The 12,777-nt window shown below is 44.3% G+C and overlaps 1 protein-coding gene across 4 annotated transcripts in view; it reads right to left on the bottom strand.

Moving 5' to 3' along the window:
* Positions 1-12,777, bottom strand: part of LOC140469009 (lactadherin-like) — a 92,935-nt gene that overhangs the window by 11,396 nt on the left and 68,762 nt on the right. For all 4 annotated transcript variants that reach the window (XM_072565184.1, XM_072565185.1, XM_072565186.1 and 1 more), the window contains 4 exons: positions 10,522-10,635; positions 8,727-8,908; positions 4,372-4,527; positions 3,037-3,181 (listed from right to left, as the gene is read on the bottom strand). In XM_072565184.1, the coding sequence (XP_072421285.1) occupies positions 3,037-3,181; positions 4,372-4,527; positions 8,727-8,908; positions 10,522-10,635 (597 nt within the window). The remainder of the gene's footprint in view (positions 1-3,036; positions 3,182-4,371; positions 4,528-8,726; positions 8,909-10,521; positions 10,636-12,777) is intronic.

The raw sequence follows: 12,777 nt of genomic DNA, 5'->3' as shown, positions 1-12,777 counted from the left end.
TGAGCCAATTGCTAATCCCACTATTTATTGCCCAAACTTGGTTTCTATTCATCTGATTGCCTCCCGTTCATGTGTCTATCAAGATATGCCTGCTTCCACCACCACCACTGACATTGCATTCCAGGTACCCACCATCTTCTGTGTGCAAAACTTTCCCCACATATCTCCCCTAAAAACATTCCCCTGCTCGCTTTGAAGCAGTGTCCTCTTGTAGTTGACCTATCCACCTCGGGAAAAGCCTCTGACTATCCACCCTACCTATGCCTTTCATAATTTTGTAGACCTCTGTCAGGTTGCCCCTCAGCCTCAGTCTTTCCAGAGAAAACAATCCGAGTTTATCCAACCTGCACTCATATCTAAAACCCTCAGACCAGGAAAAATCTTGGTAAACCTTTCCTGCACCCTCTCAAAAGCACAGCAGGTCAGGCAGCATCCAAGGAGCAGGAAAATTGCCATTTCAGGTAAAAGCCCTTCATCAGGAATCCTGACTGCTGTGCTTTTCCAGCAACACACACTCAATGCTTCTAAGCAGTCTGCCATTTATTGTATAGTTCTTCCAAATTTGATCTTCCAAAATGCATCACCTTGCATTTGGATTAAACATTTGCCATTTCTCTTGTTCCCAATATATCGACCTAGTCAAATTCTCACTCAATTATCTCTTAATGAATAGATAACAATCATCTCTTCCAGAGTTCAGTTTGGTCTCAGACATCTACTGTCAGACCCCATGAGAGGACAACAAGAAGAACAATACCTCTGACTGTACAGCACACTTTATATCCCAAACAATGGACCGTCAGCCTATGTTATGCACATAAGCCCAAGTGTGGGGGGCTGAATCCACAGCATTGTCTACCCAGAAACAAAAGTGCTACCAATTCTTCACACCTTCAGATACCTGAGCCTAACGGATTTCTATTGGAGGGAGAAAAAAGCATTAACGCTTTGAGAAAGGTGTCAGATAAATAACTAGTTGTAATAGAATTAGTGTAAAAATAAGGATAGACTAGTGATGAAATACTTCACCATGATCCTGGGGTTCTGAGAATGGGGGAAGACCATTTTTGGTAACTGAATAATGGAGAATACTTCTTATTCGGTATTGGATGTTATGTCACTGACAAGGACCCCATTTGTTGCCCATCCCTAATTGCCATTAAACAAAGCAGCTGCTAGACATTTCTAAGGACATTTTAGAGTCATCCATGTTTCCTAGAATTGTCTGGATTCACATGTAGACCAGACCAGGTAAGGATGGCAGGTTTTCTTCCAGATCAGTGAACTAGATGGATTGTTTACAACAATCATCAGTGGGTCATCATTAGAGTTCAATCTCGATTTGTTAAAATTTAAATTTTATCACATGCTATGGTGAGGTTCTTGGGGCCTCTGGATTATTAGTTTAGTGATATTAACACAGCACGGTCTTTCTGGAGTTATGTCTATTTATACTGACTGTTAAAGAAGTCACGAGTGGGAACTCTCCTCAGGATATTAAATGGATGAGGTAGAGTTCAGGGTAAAGTAGAACCTGGTGAAGAGTCACATTGGACTCTAAACATTATCTGTGATTTTCTCTGATCACAGACCCTGCCAGAAGTAAACAGATTCCGCAGAATTTTCTATTTTTATTTCAGAACTCCAGTATCCACCGTATTTTGCATTTATTTCAGGGAAAACTTGTTTGTGCTATCATTCTATGAACTAGAAACATCAAATTAGCAACAAAGCTCACACTGCCCTCTACTTTTTGTCATTTACATAAATGATTTGGATGTGAGCATAAGACATACAGTTACTAAGTTTGCAGATGACACCAAAATTGGAGGTGTAGTGGACAGCGAAGATTACAACAGGATCTGGACCAGATGGGCCAATGGACTGAGAAGTGGCAGATGGAGTTTAATTCAGATAAATGCGAGGTGCTGCATTTTGGGAAAGCAAATCTTAGCAGGACTAATACACTTAATGGTAAGGTCCTAGGGAGTGTTGCTGAACAAAGAGACCTTGGAGTGCAGATTCATAGCTCCTTGAAAGTGGAGTCGCAGGTAGTTAGGATAGTGAAGAAGGCGTTTGGTATGCTTTCCTTTATTGGTCAGAGTATTGAGTACGGGAGTTGGGAGGTCATGTTGCGGCTGTACAGGACATTGGTTAGGCCACTGTTGGAATATTGCGTGCAATTCTGGTCTCCTTCCTATTGGAAAGATGTTGTGAAACTTGAAAGGATTCAGAAAAGATTTACAAGGATGTTGCCAAGGTTGGAGGCTGAGGGGTGACCTTAGAGGTTTACAAAATTATGAAGGGCATGGATAGGATAAACAGACAAAGTCTTTTCCCTGGGGTCGGGGAGTCCAGAACTAGAGGGCATAGGTTTAGGGTGAAAGGGGAAAGATATAAAAGAGACCTAAGGGGCAACGTTTTAGCGCAGAGGATGGTAAGTGTATGGAATGAGCTGCCAGAGGATGTGGTGGAGGCTGGTACAATTGCAACATTTAAGAGGCTTTTGGATGGGTATATGAATAGGAAGGGTTTGGAGGGATATAGGCTGGGTGCTGGCAGGTGGGACTAGATCGGGTTGGGATATCTGGTCGGCATGGACGGGTTGGACTGAAGGGTCTGTTTCCATGCTGTACATCTCTAGGACTCTCTGACTCTATGATCAACAACAATATAATTTTAACCACCAATCTCATGCTCACCACATTTCATTGTCTGAGCATACACCACCAACATTAAAATGGTTATTCTTTTAGTCATAAACAACACCAAAAACTAAAAATTTAAATAATGCAGAAAAACATTCCATTTTACACCACAAGAACATTATGAATCAATATTTTCTCCTTAAAGCTATTTCCTGCGTTGATGCCTGAATAGATAGGCAATATGGGGGATATTTTCCATTACCTACCTCCTCTCAAGTATTTTGGACAGACATATTATCTCCCCTTGCATTCTGCTCTCACCCCTGGGGCTACGTTCCAGATGTATTCATTTTCATTCCACCTTAACTACTCCTGATCTAAGATTTACCGTTCAGTTCACAGCCAAGCAGCTCCATGCGCAGGGTGCAAGCCCTCTGACACACCACAGGAATAAAGCGGATGTACTGGGCAATGATGGGTGGATCAATCAGATTCCTCTTCTGTTCATTGTTATTGCGGTTTCCAGTAAATATCTGCAAGAACAAGGAAAAGTATTATATATCATAATAGTTAATCAGCAAATTGGAGAAACGTTGATATGTCTGTACACCAGCAAGAATGCTATTAGAATTGGTTCTCCCTTAAATATTTTCTCTCTTCTGATACTTCATACAGAGTTCCAAAACGGAATGCTGCTCTGTATCACCTCACCTTCTTTAATGACATTTCATGTCAACTTAGACAATGAGACCTCATAGACATTACGAACATAGACAACATTACAGCTACTCTTGACCCCCACCTTCAAGCAATAACTAAATGGTCATTGACTGGACACCAGAGGTTTCACCATTCTAGCCCAACATTAAGCAAATGTTACATCCAACCCCGCCCAGTATTAGACCACTGAGATCAGACAAATGGGAAAAGCCAAGCTTAGGAACATCCAGTAAACCTAAAAAGGTTTACATTCATCTAGCGACTTTCATAGCCTCAGGGCATCCTCTACATCCAAAGAAGCATTTTTTTAAAAATCTAATCACTGTTGAAATATTTGAAATGCAGCAACCAATGTGGGAAATGCAGCAGCCAATATGAGAACAGCACCCTCCCAAAAACAGAAATGTTAGTGACTAGAAAATCATTTAGGGATGTTGGCTGCAGGACTAACTTTGCCCATATCTGTTGCCGCAGGATCTTATGTATCCACCTCAAAAAGACACACAAAGACTTGGTTTAATGTCACATATAAACATTCACACAGGTCAGCATTATTACCAACTGGGCCATCAAGCAACCATCCCCCTTTATTATACTCAGTGTTTGACTACCTTTTAGGATTATGCACAAATGTGACTGATTAACGGAGCTGCCTCTGAACCTTTCCGCAATACGATGACATACAGTTGGTTCTGCTATAACATGCGTTTCTTCAACATGAATTGGCTATAACACAATGGAAGAACTTAGACCATTATTTGCAGAACACAAACTTTCCTGACCTGTATTGACTATAAAGCGATTCTGGTCCCATTGGTTTAAATGGTGCTGCTATTACCAATTAACTTATGACGCGGAATCACATGGAACGGAACTATCGCGTCATATCAGAACAAACTGTATATTGTTTTTGACCAGAGAATCTACCCTATACCCAACACTCTGTCAGTTAAGGCCATTTGAGAAAGTTTCATTCATGGAGATAGCTATCATTTGCACTTACCTTGTCTTTGTTGTTTTCGCTGTCTTTGATGGTGATAAAGTTTACTCCATCAAAGCCGTAAGCAATTTTAAACATTTTGATATATTCTGGAGACCCCAGTGCCAATGCACCCTGTGTGACAACCCCAGTAATTTGCATCCTTCTCAGCAAATTCACCTGAAAAACCAAAACAAAAGTCATGAGTACAAACAAAAAGCATTGTCCTTCGAAGCAAGTTACTGTACTGAAACTCGGCCCTTGAATTCAGAAGTGGCAGGTGCAAAGAAATCACTCCACCCAGCTCTGAAGAAGCAAAAATTATGGATTCTCCTCCTCAAGTGAAGCCTGAGTTTGGCAGTGGAGGAACTAGATGACCTGGTAGGAAAGATTAGACAATGAGAGGAAATGGCAGTACTGAGGTTCATTACCATACTTAATGTGACAACCCACCTCCTTACTGAAATGTCCATCAATTTGAGGCATTGCCTGGGTTCTTGGGGAACCTGGGTTCAACTCCACCCTCGGGTGACTATCTGTGTTGTGTTTGCATAATCGCCCCATGTCTACATGGGTTTCTTCCAGATGTTCTGGTTTCTTCCCATTGTGCAGGTGAGGTAGATTAGCTATGGGAATTACAGGGATAGGATAGTGGGATGGTCTGGGCAGGGCGCTCTTCAGAGGGTCGGTGTGGACTAGATGGGCCGAATGACCTGCTTCCACACTGTTGGGATTCTTTGATCTGATTGGTCAGCAGTTGAGTAGTCCTCACAGCGCCAGTACTCCATAGTGGCCATTGCTGGGATTGCAGGCAGTCCCAAGGCAAAGACAGCATGGATACCAGACAAAGGTAATTTGAGGTAAAAACAATGACTGCAGATGCTGGAAACCAGATGCTGGATTAGTGGTGCTGGAAGAGCACAGCAGTTCAGGCAGCATCCAATGTGGAATCAGGTGAGAGGTTTTAACTTTAAAGATCTGTACATCACACTGTTCACCAATCAGAATGAGCAGGAATACATTCTCTCTCCCTCATCACAGCCCCTGACTCTCACCCTTTTCCCTCATGTCAGAGGCCTTCCTCTCAGACCCTGTGAGTGGGGTTCACATCCACATCCCAGTTTTAAGGATCGAAGACTCCCGTTGTCCCACCTCCAGCCATAGGCTTTTAACCTGGGCCATTTGTCTGCTCCAAAATGCTCCCTTCCTGATGAGAAGCCAAATCTATTAATCAAGAGATGCAGTGGGTGGGGATCAGGCTGTCAAGGAAATGAAAATATTGTGGTAATAGAACACCCTAGCTTGTAGGGGAATCCCAGACTTGGCTTTTCCCTTCTGAGTGACTCAACACCAAATGCATCAAATCTGTCCCCTTCAATATCGGAGTCACTGGGCTAAATTTTATGGGGACCATTTGGGCAGGCCCCATTCCATGTACATGTAAACTTATCAGATTGGTAATCTGACATCATTCTCAGCAGTCCCAGAGAACACAGAACATAACTAGGTCCTGAAATTAGAGGCCTCCCCACCTTCACAGAGAAGCTAGTAAACAAGCTATATTGTGTTTTATAAAGCCAATAGAGTTTTCATGAGCCACACGGTCGTACGGAAGGTACATGGCAGTAACGTCAGCAGTGTTTTATGCCCAGTGTGGAGATGCCATGAGGGCACATGAAAGGCCTAAGTGATTGCTTGTCCAGTATGTTCTTTTCGGATGACAACTATGGGAGGATGCTCATCCGAAGCATAAACACTAAGGGTCCACTGGGTTAATTAGCTTGCTTCCATGCTCGAAGTATTATATAATACTCAAAGAGGGGTTTCACCAGAGCGGCATAAAATTTGATGGTGATCTCCTTTGACTCGTTGTCTTGTGTCTGATGGTACAATCTGACCTTTCACTGGCTTTGTTGGCCACTGCTCTGTAATTGGCAGGACATTGTGAGTATCAACATGCCTTGTTCAGTTGAAAGGTTTCCTGTAAGCTCTGAGTTTTAAGGACTGATGTGGAGTGACAATACTCTGTGGACAGCTATGGCAAGGTCAGTGTGGGTCATTGATCCCTCAGGGAGGTCCTATTCCTGGGAGTTACCAGTCAATCTGAGTGAAACAATGGCTCAGTGGTCAGCACTGCTGCCTCACAGCGCTGGGAACCTGGGTTCAACTCCACCCTCAGGTGACTATCTGTGTTGTGTTTGCATAATTGCCCCATGTCTACATGGGTTTCTTCCAGATGTTCTGGTTTCTTCCCGTTGTGCAGATGAGGTAGATTAGCTATGGGAATTACAGGGATAGGATAGTGGGATGATCTGGGCAGGGCGCTCTTCAGAGGGTCGGTGTGGACTAGATGGGCCGAATGACCTGCTTCCACACTGTTGGGATTCTATGATCCGATTGGTCAGCAGCTGAGTAGTCCTCACAGCGCCAGTACTCCATAGTGGCCATTGCTGAGATTGCAGGCAGTCCCAAGGCAAAGACAGTATGGATACCAGACAAAAGGTAATTTGAGGTAAAAACAATGACTGCAGATGCTGGAAACCATCCAAGGAGCTTCGAAATCGACGTTTGGGCTTTTGCCCGAAACATCGATTTCGAAGCTCCTTGGATGCTGCCTGAACTGCTGTGCTCTTCCAGCACCACTAATCCAGAAAGGTAATTTGAGGCCTTTTTGGGTAGAGAGGGGTGAGTGGCCTCAAGGAAGAGGCTGCTGGTTTAGGTTTTGGAGGCCAGGGTGGAGGGGAGTGTGTAGTTAGAAAGCCAAGTATAACATCTTGTGTTGGGAGAACTACACAGGCATACAGGACACCCTGCCCAAAAGGACATACCCCCTTTCTTTCTGCCTTTTCACAAGAGATAATGAAAATCAGGTTGACCACCCTTCATGGCCTTCCACTGTCTACCTTACTGTGGCAGCAGAGGCAGAAATAAGCCTTTAACCTGAGAGGTAATATAAGCTGAAGACTTCAATTCTCAAGGTTGAGAAAATGTCGAAAAAGGCACATGGGATCCTGGGTTATTTAAGCAAGCATGATGTAGACAGAACAAGTATGAAGAACTTTTATTAAGCACTGGCTTGGGCTCAATTTGCGTACTGTGTCTAATTCTAGTCAGGAGGATTTGATGGCTTAATATTGTGCAGAAGAATCATCACGAGAATAGTTCTAGAGATAGGTGACTTCTGTTGTGTAGATTGGAGAAGCTGAGGTTGTTCATTTTAATTGGTCAGATATAAGTCTCAGATATAAGGCTCCCGATGCGGTCTCCTCTACATTGGGGAGACTGGGCGCCTTCTAGCAGAGCGCTTTAGGGAACATCTCCGGGATACCCGCACCAATCAACCACACCGTCCCGTGGCCCAACATTTCAACTCCCCCTCTGCCGAGGATGGGGAGGTCCTGGGCCTCCTTCACCACCGCTCCCTCACCACCAGATGCCTGGAGGAAGAACGCCTCATCTTCCGCCTCAGAACACTTCAACCCCAGGGCATCAATGTGGACTTCAACAGTTTCCTCATTTCCCCTTCCCCCATCTCACCCTAGTTCTAAACTTCCAGCTCAGCACTGTCCCCATGACTTGTCCAGACTTGTCCTACCTGCCTATCTCCTTTTCCACCTATCCACTCCACCCTCTCCTCCTTGACCTATCACCTTCATCCCCTCCCCCACTCACCCATTGTACTCTATGCTACTCTCTCCCCACCCCCACCCTCCTCTAGCTTATCCCTCCATGCTTCCGGCTCACTGCCTTTATTCCTGATGAAGGGCTTTTGCCCAAAACGTCGATTTTGAAGCTACTTGGATGCTGCCTGAACTGCTGCCCTCTTCCAGCACCACTAATCCAGAAATAAGTCTCAGTAAGTTGATGCCTCACCCAGCCTGATTATAGGGGATGGCTGGGGAGGGGAGCTGGGGTGGGAAGGAGGGTTGGGTGCCTGTCTTATTTTACATGACAACCTCCACCCGCCAAAAACAAGTCCACCTGGGGGCTGTAAATGTACTCCGCCTCCCAGAATCATTTTGGCGCAAAAGGAGGCCCTTGGGCCCATCTGCTCCATGACACCTCTCCACAGAAAAATCCCATCAGTGGTATTCCTCTGTTCTCTCCTCGTAGCCCTGAAGCGCCTTTAGAAATCATTAATAATCTCAGTATCCACCAATCCTGTAGACAACAGAGTCCATGTCATCACCACTCATCATCAAAAAATGTTTTTCTCATTTCCTCCTAATCACCTTGCCTGAAACGTTAAACCTGGTACTCCATACCCCCTGTAATACCATCAGTTGAAGGGAACAGCTTTGGTTTGCCCATTGTATCCAAACCCCATCACGGACCTGTTCATCTCATTCACTGTGGAAATATTCACTTGGACTCAGTACCTGAAACCAGGGATTAAGGTCAAAGGTTGCCATGCTCCAAGCATTCACAATCCCCTTGTTGTTGAGTCGTGCCAGCTCTGGGCGCCAGCGCTTCAGACCGAGAAATCCAAGGTGCAGTGAGGAGGCGGAGATCTGGTGGTCATCTATTGCTCCTCCCTCCATTCCCAATGCACTTGCACAAGCTGAAACAAAGAAGTTAAGGGGAAACCAGTGAATAGCTAGGAGTGAGATTTCTTAAGACTCGTTGACAAACCCCAGATTGCACGCTTTCGGCAATGAAGCAGCATTCTAGTGAGTTTGGAGAGTCAGCTGGAGGAAGCAGTAGTGATTATGCATTGCCAAGCCTGGATTTAGAAAACATGATGTTGATAGATGAAAAGGAAGATGATAGGGTAGGGAAGGCATTCTGAGGTTAGGGGTGAATGGGGGGGGTGGGGGGGGGGGGGTGTCAAAATTAAGTTGGATTCAGAGAGTGCTATGAATCTGGGCTTCCTCTTTGGGATAAAAACATAAATTGCTGGAGAAACTCAGCAGGTCTGGCAGAACCTCTGGAAAGAAAGCAGCGTTAATGTTTCAAGTCTGGTGATTCTTCATCAGAATTCTGCTTTCTTCCCACAGATGTTGGGTTTCTCCAGCAATTTCTGTTTTTGTTTCCAATCTCCAGCATCTGCAGTGTTTGGTTTGACTCCTTGCTGGGATGTTCATAACCTGTCGGGTTATTCCGAGCACATTGAGCAAGGGAGTCGCCCAATGTCAACCTAATCTTTTATTGTGTGAAAAGACAGGATATTACCAGAGGCTGTAAGAAAGGGCAGGTAAACAACTTAATTCTTGGAAGTTTCTTTTCTCATCCAGGCTGCTCTACATTCCAATTGCTTGCAAAGGTAACAACCCATTGTCTCAGTAAACTGTCTCCTCCTAATCCCAACCCCCCCACCACTCCACCACGGCAGATTCCTTCCTGATCAGATTTCATTCACAAGGGAAATTTGCAGATGAGAGGGTAGCGGGTGTGTGTGTGTGTGTGTGTGTGTGTGTGTGTTTGGTAGCAGGTAATTCACAATAAATTTAGGAGAATGGGCCTCATTAGTTTCCTACTGTCATGAAGGAATTTTCAAAATATGGCAGAAACTATAGGCCCGATTTCACTGCTCGTTGGATGCTACCTGAACTGCTGTGCTCTTCCAGCACCACTAATCCAGTATTTGGTTTTCAGCATCTGCAGTCATTGTTTTTACCCTATAAAGCACAGCTGAGTGAATAACCACAAAAAGGATTGTTAGTACGGATTTAATGTGCTTCTCTAAGCTTCTGTTTGCCTCCCTTGCCTGCATGTCACTCATCCAAAGTATCAACCCCACCTCTCTTGAAACTGGGGCACAATTCCACAAGTGATGCCACTGTCCAGTACCTCAGCTAATTTGTCACACTGAAAGCCAAGCTACTAACTGGCAGTGGGCTGGTTGGCAACAGATGGCTTCATATAGCTGGACTCAATCCTGTCCTCAATGGCACCTGACTCCTGCAAAACTTTCAGCAGGTGCTGCTGCATTGCACCAGGCACAGGAGCAGGATTATCTTGGTGCAGACAGAGGTCAGTTCTGATGAATTAAACCCTCATGACTAGACATAAAGGGTCAGTATGAATTATTTCCAGGTCAAGAACAGTGCAAGTCAACACTCTGGATTTTGACCTAGATCCTAGAAATGAAACAGCAAGTGCCCAACCCACAGTGCCATCCAATGTCCAACCCAACATGCAGGTTATGACCTGATGAATAGCACAAACACTCACTGTGTTGGCAGCTTTTCCCCACATACGGAGACGGGCAATGACATGAGAAATCTGCATCCAGATCCACACACTGTCCTCCATTTATACATGGTTGGGAAGAACAATCATCGATATCTGCAAAAAGAAAAGCATTTGAGTGTTTGTTAATATTATTTATCATATTGAAAATATTGCACAGTGGTCCAGTGGTTAGCACTACTGCCTCACATCACCAGAAACACAGGTTCGATTCCCATCTTAAGCCACTGTCTGTGTGAAGTTGCACATTCTCCCTGTCTCTGCATGGGTTTCCTGTGGATGCTCCAGTTTCCTCTCACAATCCAAAGATGTGCAGGAAAAGTGGATTTGCCATGCTAAATTGTCCATTATGTCCAGGGAGGTGCAAGCTAGGTGGATTACCCATGGGATGTGAGGGGTTACAGGGATGGGGTAGAGGAGATGTGTCTGGGTGGCATTCTCTTCAGAGGGTTGGTGTATACTTAATGGGCCAAATGGCCTACAGTCAGTTCAGTCCTTTTGCCCCACCACAGTTAATGAAGTCTTTAATCATTCAATCAGACAATGTGAAATTCCTTCCATAAATCTTTCTCCATTTCCCTGTCCAAATGTTTAAGCCTCCTTTGAACCTATCATTTCAACAAAGCTTTTGGTCATACTTTCCCAGCATATCCTTTTGGTTTTCCCTCTATACAGGAACTGGTTTTACTTCTGTACTAAAGATACATTATAGATGAAAGATGCGGTTGTTTTGCTACAAATTGCTGGAGAAACTCAGCAGGTCTGGCAGTATCAGAGAAGACAGACACCGAGTTAATGTTTAAAGTTCAGTACAATTCTTCTTCAGAACATCTCTTACCACAGATGCTGCTGCCAGACCCGCTGAGTTTCTCCAGCATTATCTGCGTCTCTTCCAACAGTATCCGCAGGACTTTGTTTTAGTTTGTTGTTTTGGTTAAGGATATGGAGAAGGAACAGCCATTTAGGACTTAGACAAGGTGACAAGGGCTCTGAATCTTTGGAATTCTCTACCCCCAGGGAGCTGTAGATATTCAATCACTGAATATATTGAAGACCTGATGTGAAGGCACCAGTGATGGACAGGGGTGGGCAAAGTTAAAAATCACACAACACCAGGTGATATTCCAACAGGTTTATTTGGAAGTATAAGCTTTCAAAGCACTGCTCCTTCATCAGGTAGCTAATGGGGCAGGTTCATAGGACGCTACAAAATCTGTGTCCTATGATCCTGCCCCACTAGCTACCTGAACAGCACTCCAAAAGCTCGTACTTCCAAATAAACCTGTTGGAATATATTGAGGATAGAGGTTGATAGATTGTTGGGGGTTCAGAGGGGTTATGGGATATGGAATAGAAGGATGGCTTGGGAATGTACAGAGGATGGAAGATGGCCATCTCTCCAAGGATATAGGGAAGTACACCAAAGGTTAGACATCAGCAATGCCTAAGGCTTCAATTCAAGGATATTATCAGCGGGGACATGAGGACCTTCAACATCAAATCACAAAAAGGTTGGATAAATTAAAACAGCAACAAGACCAGCGGGCAGGAATTTGCCACTGCTACATTAAGTGGTTTTAGAAGCTCGATTGTAGATGTCAGCCCTGCAAACAAACTATCAGCAGAGATCAAGCTCACCAACAGCAAGGAACAACCTCATGGCTGGCAGTTTATGGCAGACTTTACTTTGCCAGGATTGACTTGTTCTGGTATCAGAAGAAATGCAGCATGTGATCTCATTTGACCTGACTGAAGTTCAGAGTTTCCACCTCCTTATGGATGAATGGATGTCAAACAAGGGATTCAGAGGAAAGGAGAAGTTGAGGTCGAAGATCAGCCATGACCTTGCTGGTGGAGCAAGTTCAAAGGGCCAAATGGCCTGATTTCATTCTGATTTGTTCCAATGATATTAGCATGAGTTACCAGTCTAGTAATTCTGAAAATGAAAATGAAAATGTTGGCGAGGAAGTTACAGAGATACTTGCATCTAGACTAGAAGAGATTGAGGTTCACAAGGAAGAGGTATTAGAAATACTCCAGAGTGTGAAAATAGACAAGTTCCCTGGGCCGGATGGGATCTATCCTAAAATCCTCTGGGAAGTAAGGGAAGAGATTGCCGAGCCTTTGGCATTGATCTTCAAATCATCATTGTCTACAGGAATAGTGCCTGAGGACTGGAGGATAGCAAATGTGGTTCCCTTGTTCAAAAACGATAGTAGAGACAATGCTGGTAATTAC

This window comes from Chiloscyllium punctatum, chromosome 48 (assembly GCF_047496795.1).
Source record: "Chiloscyllium punctatum isolate Juve2018m chromosome 48, sChiPun1.3, whole genome shotgun sequence".
Taxonomy (NCBI): Eukaryota; Metazoa; Chordata; class Chondrichthyes; order Orectolobiformes; family Hemiscylliidae; genus Chiloscyllium; species Chiloscyllium punctatum.
The sequence above is the reverse complement of the archived record's forward strand: the minus strand, read 5'-3'. Positions and strand labels throughout refer to the sequence as shown.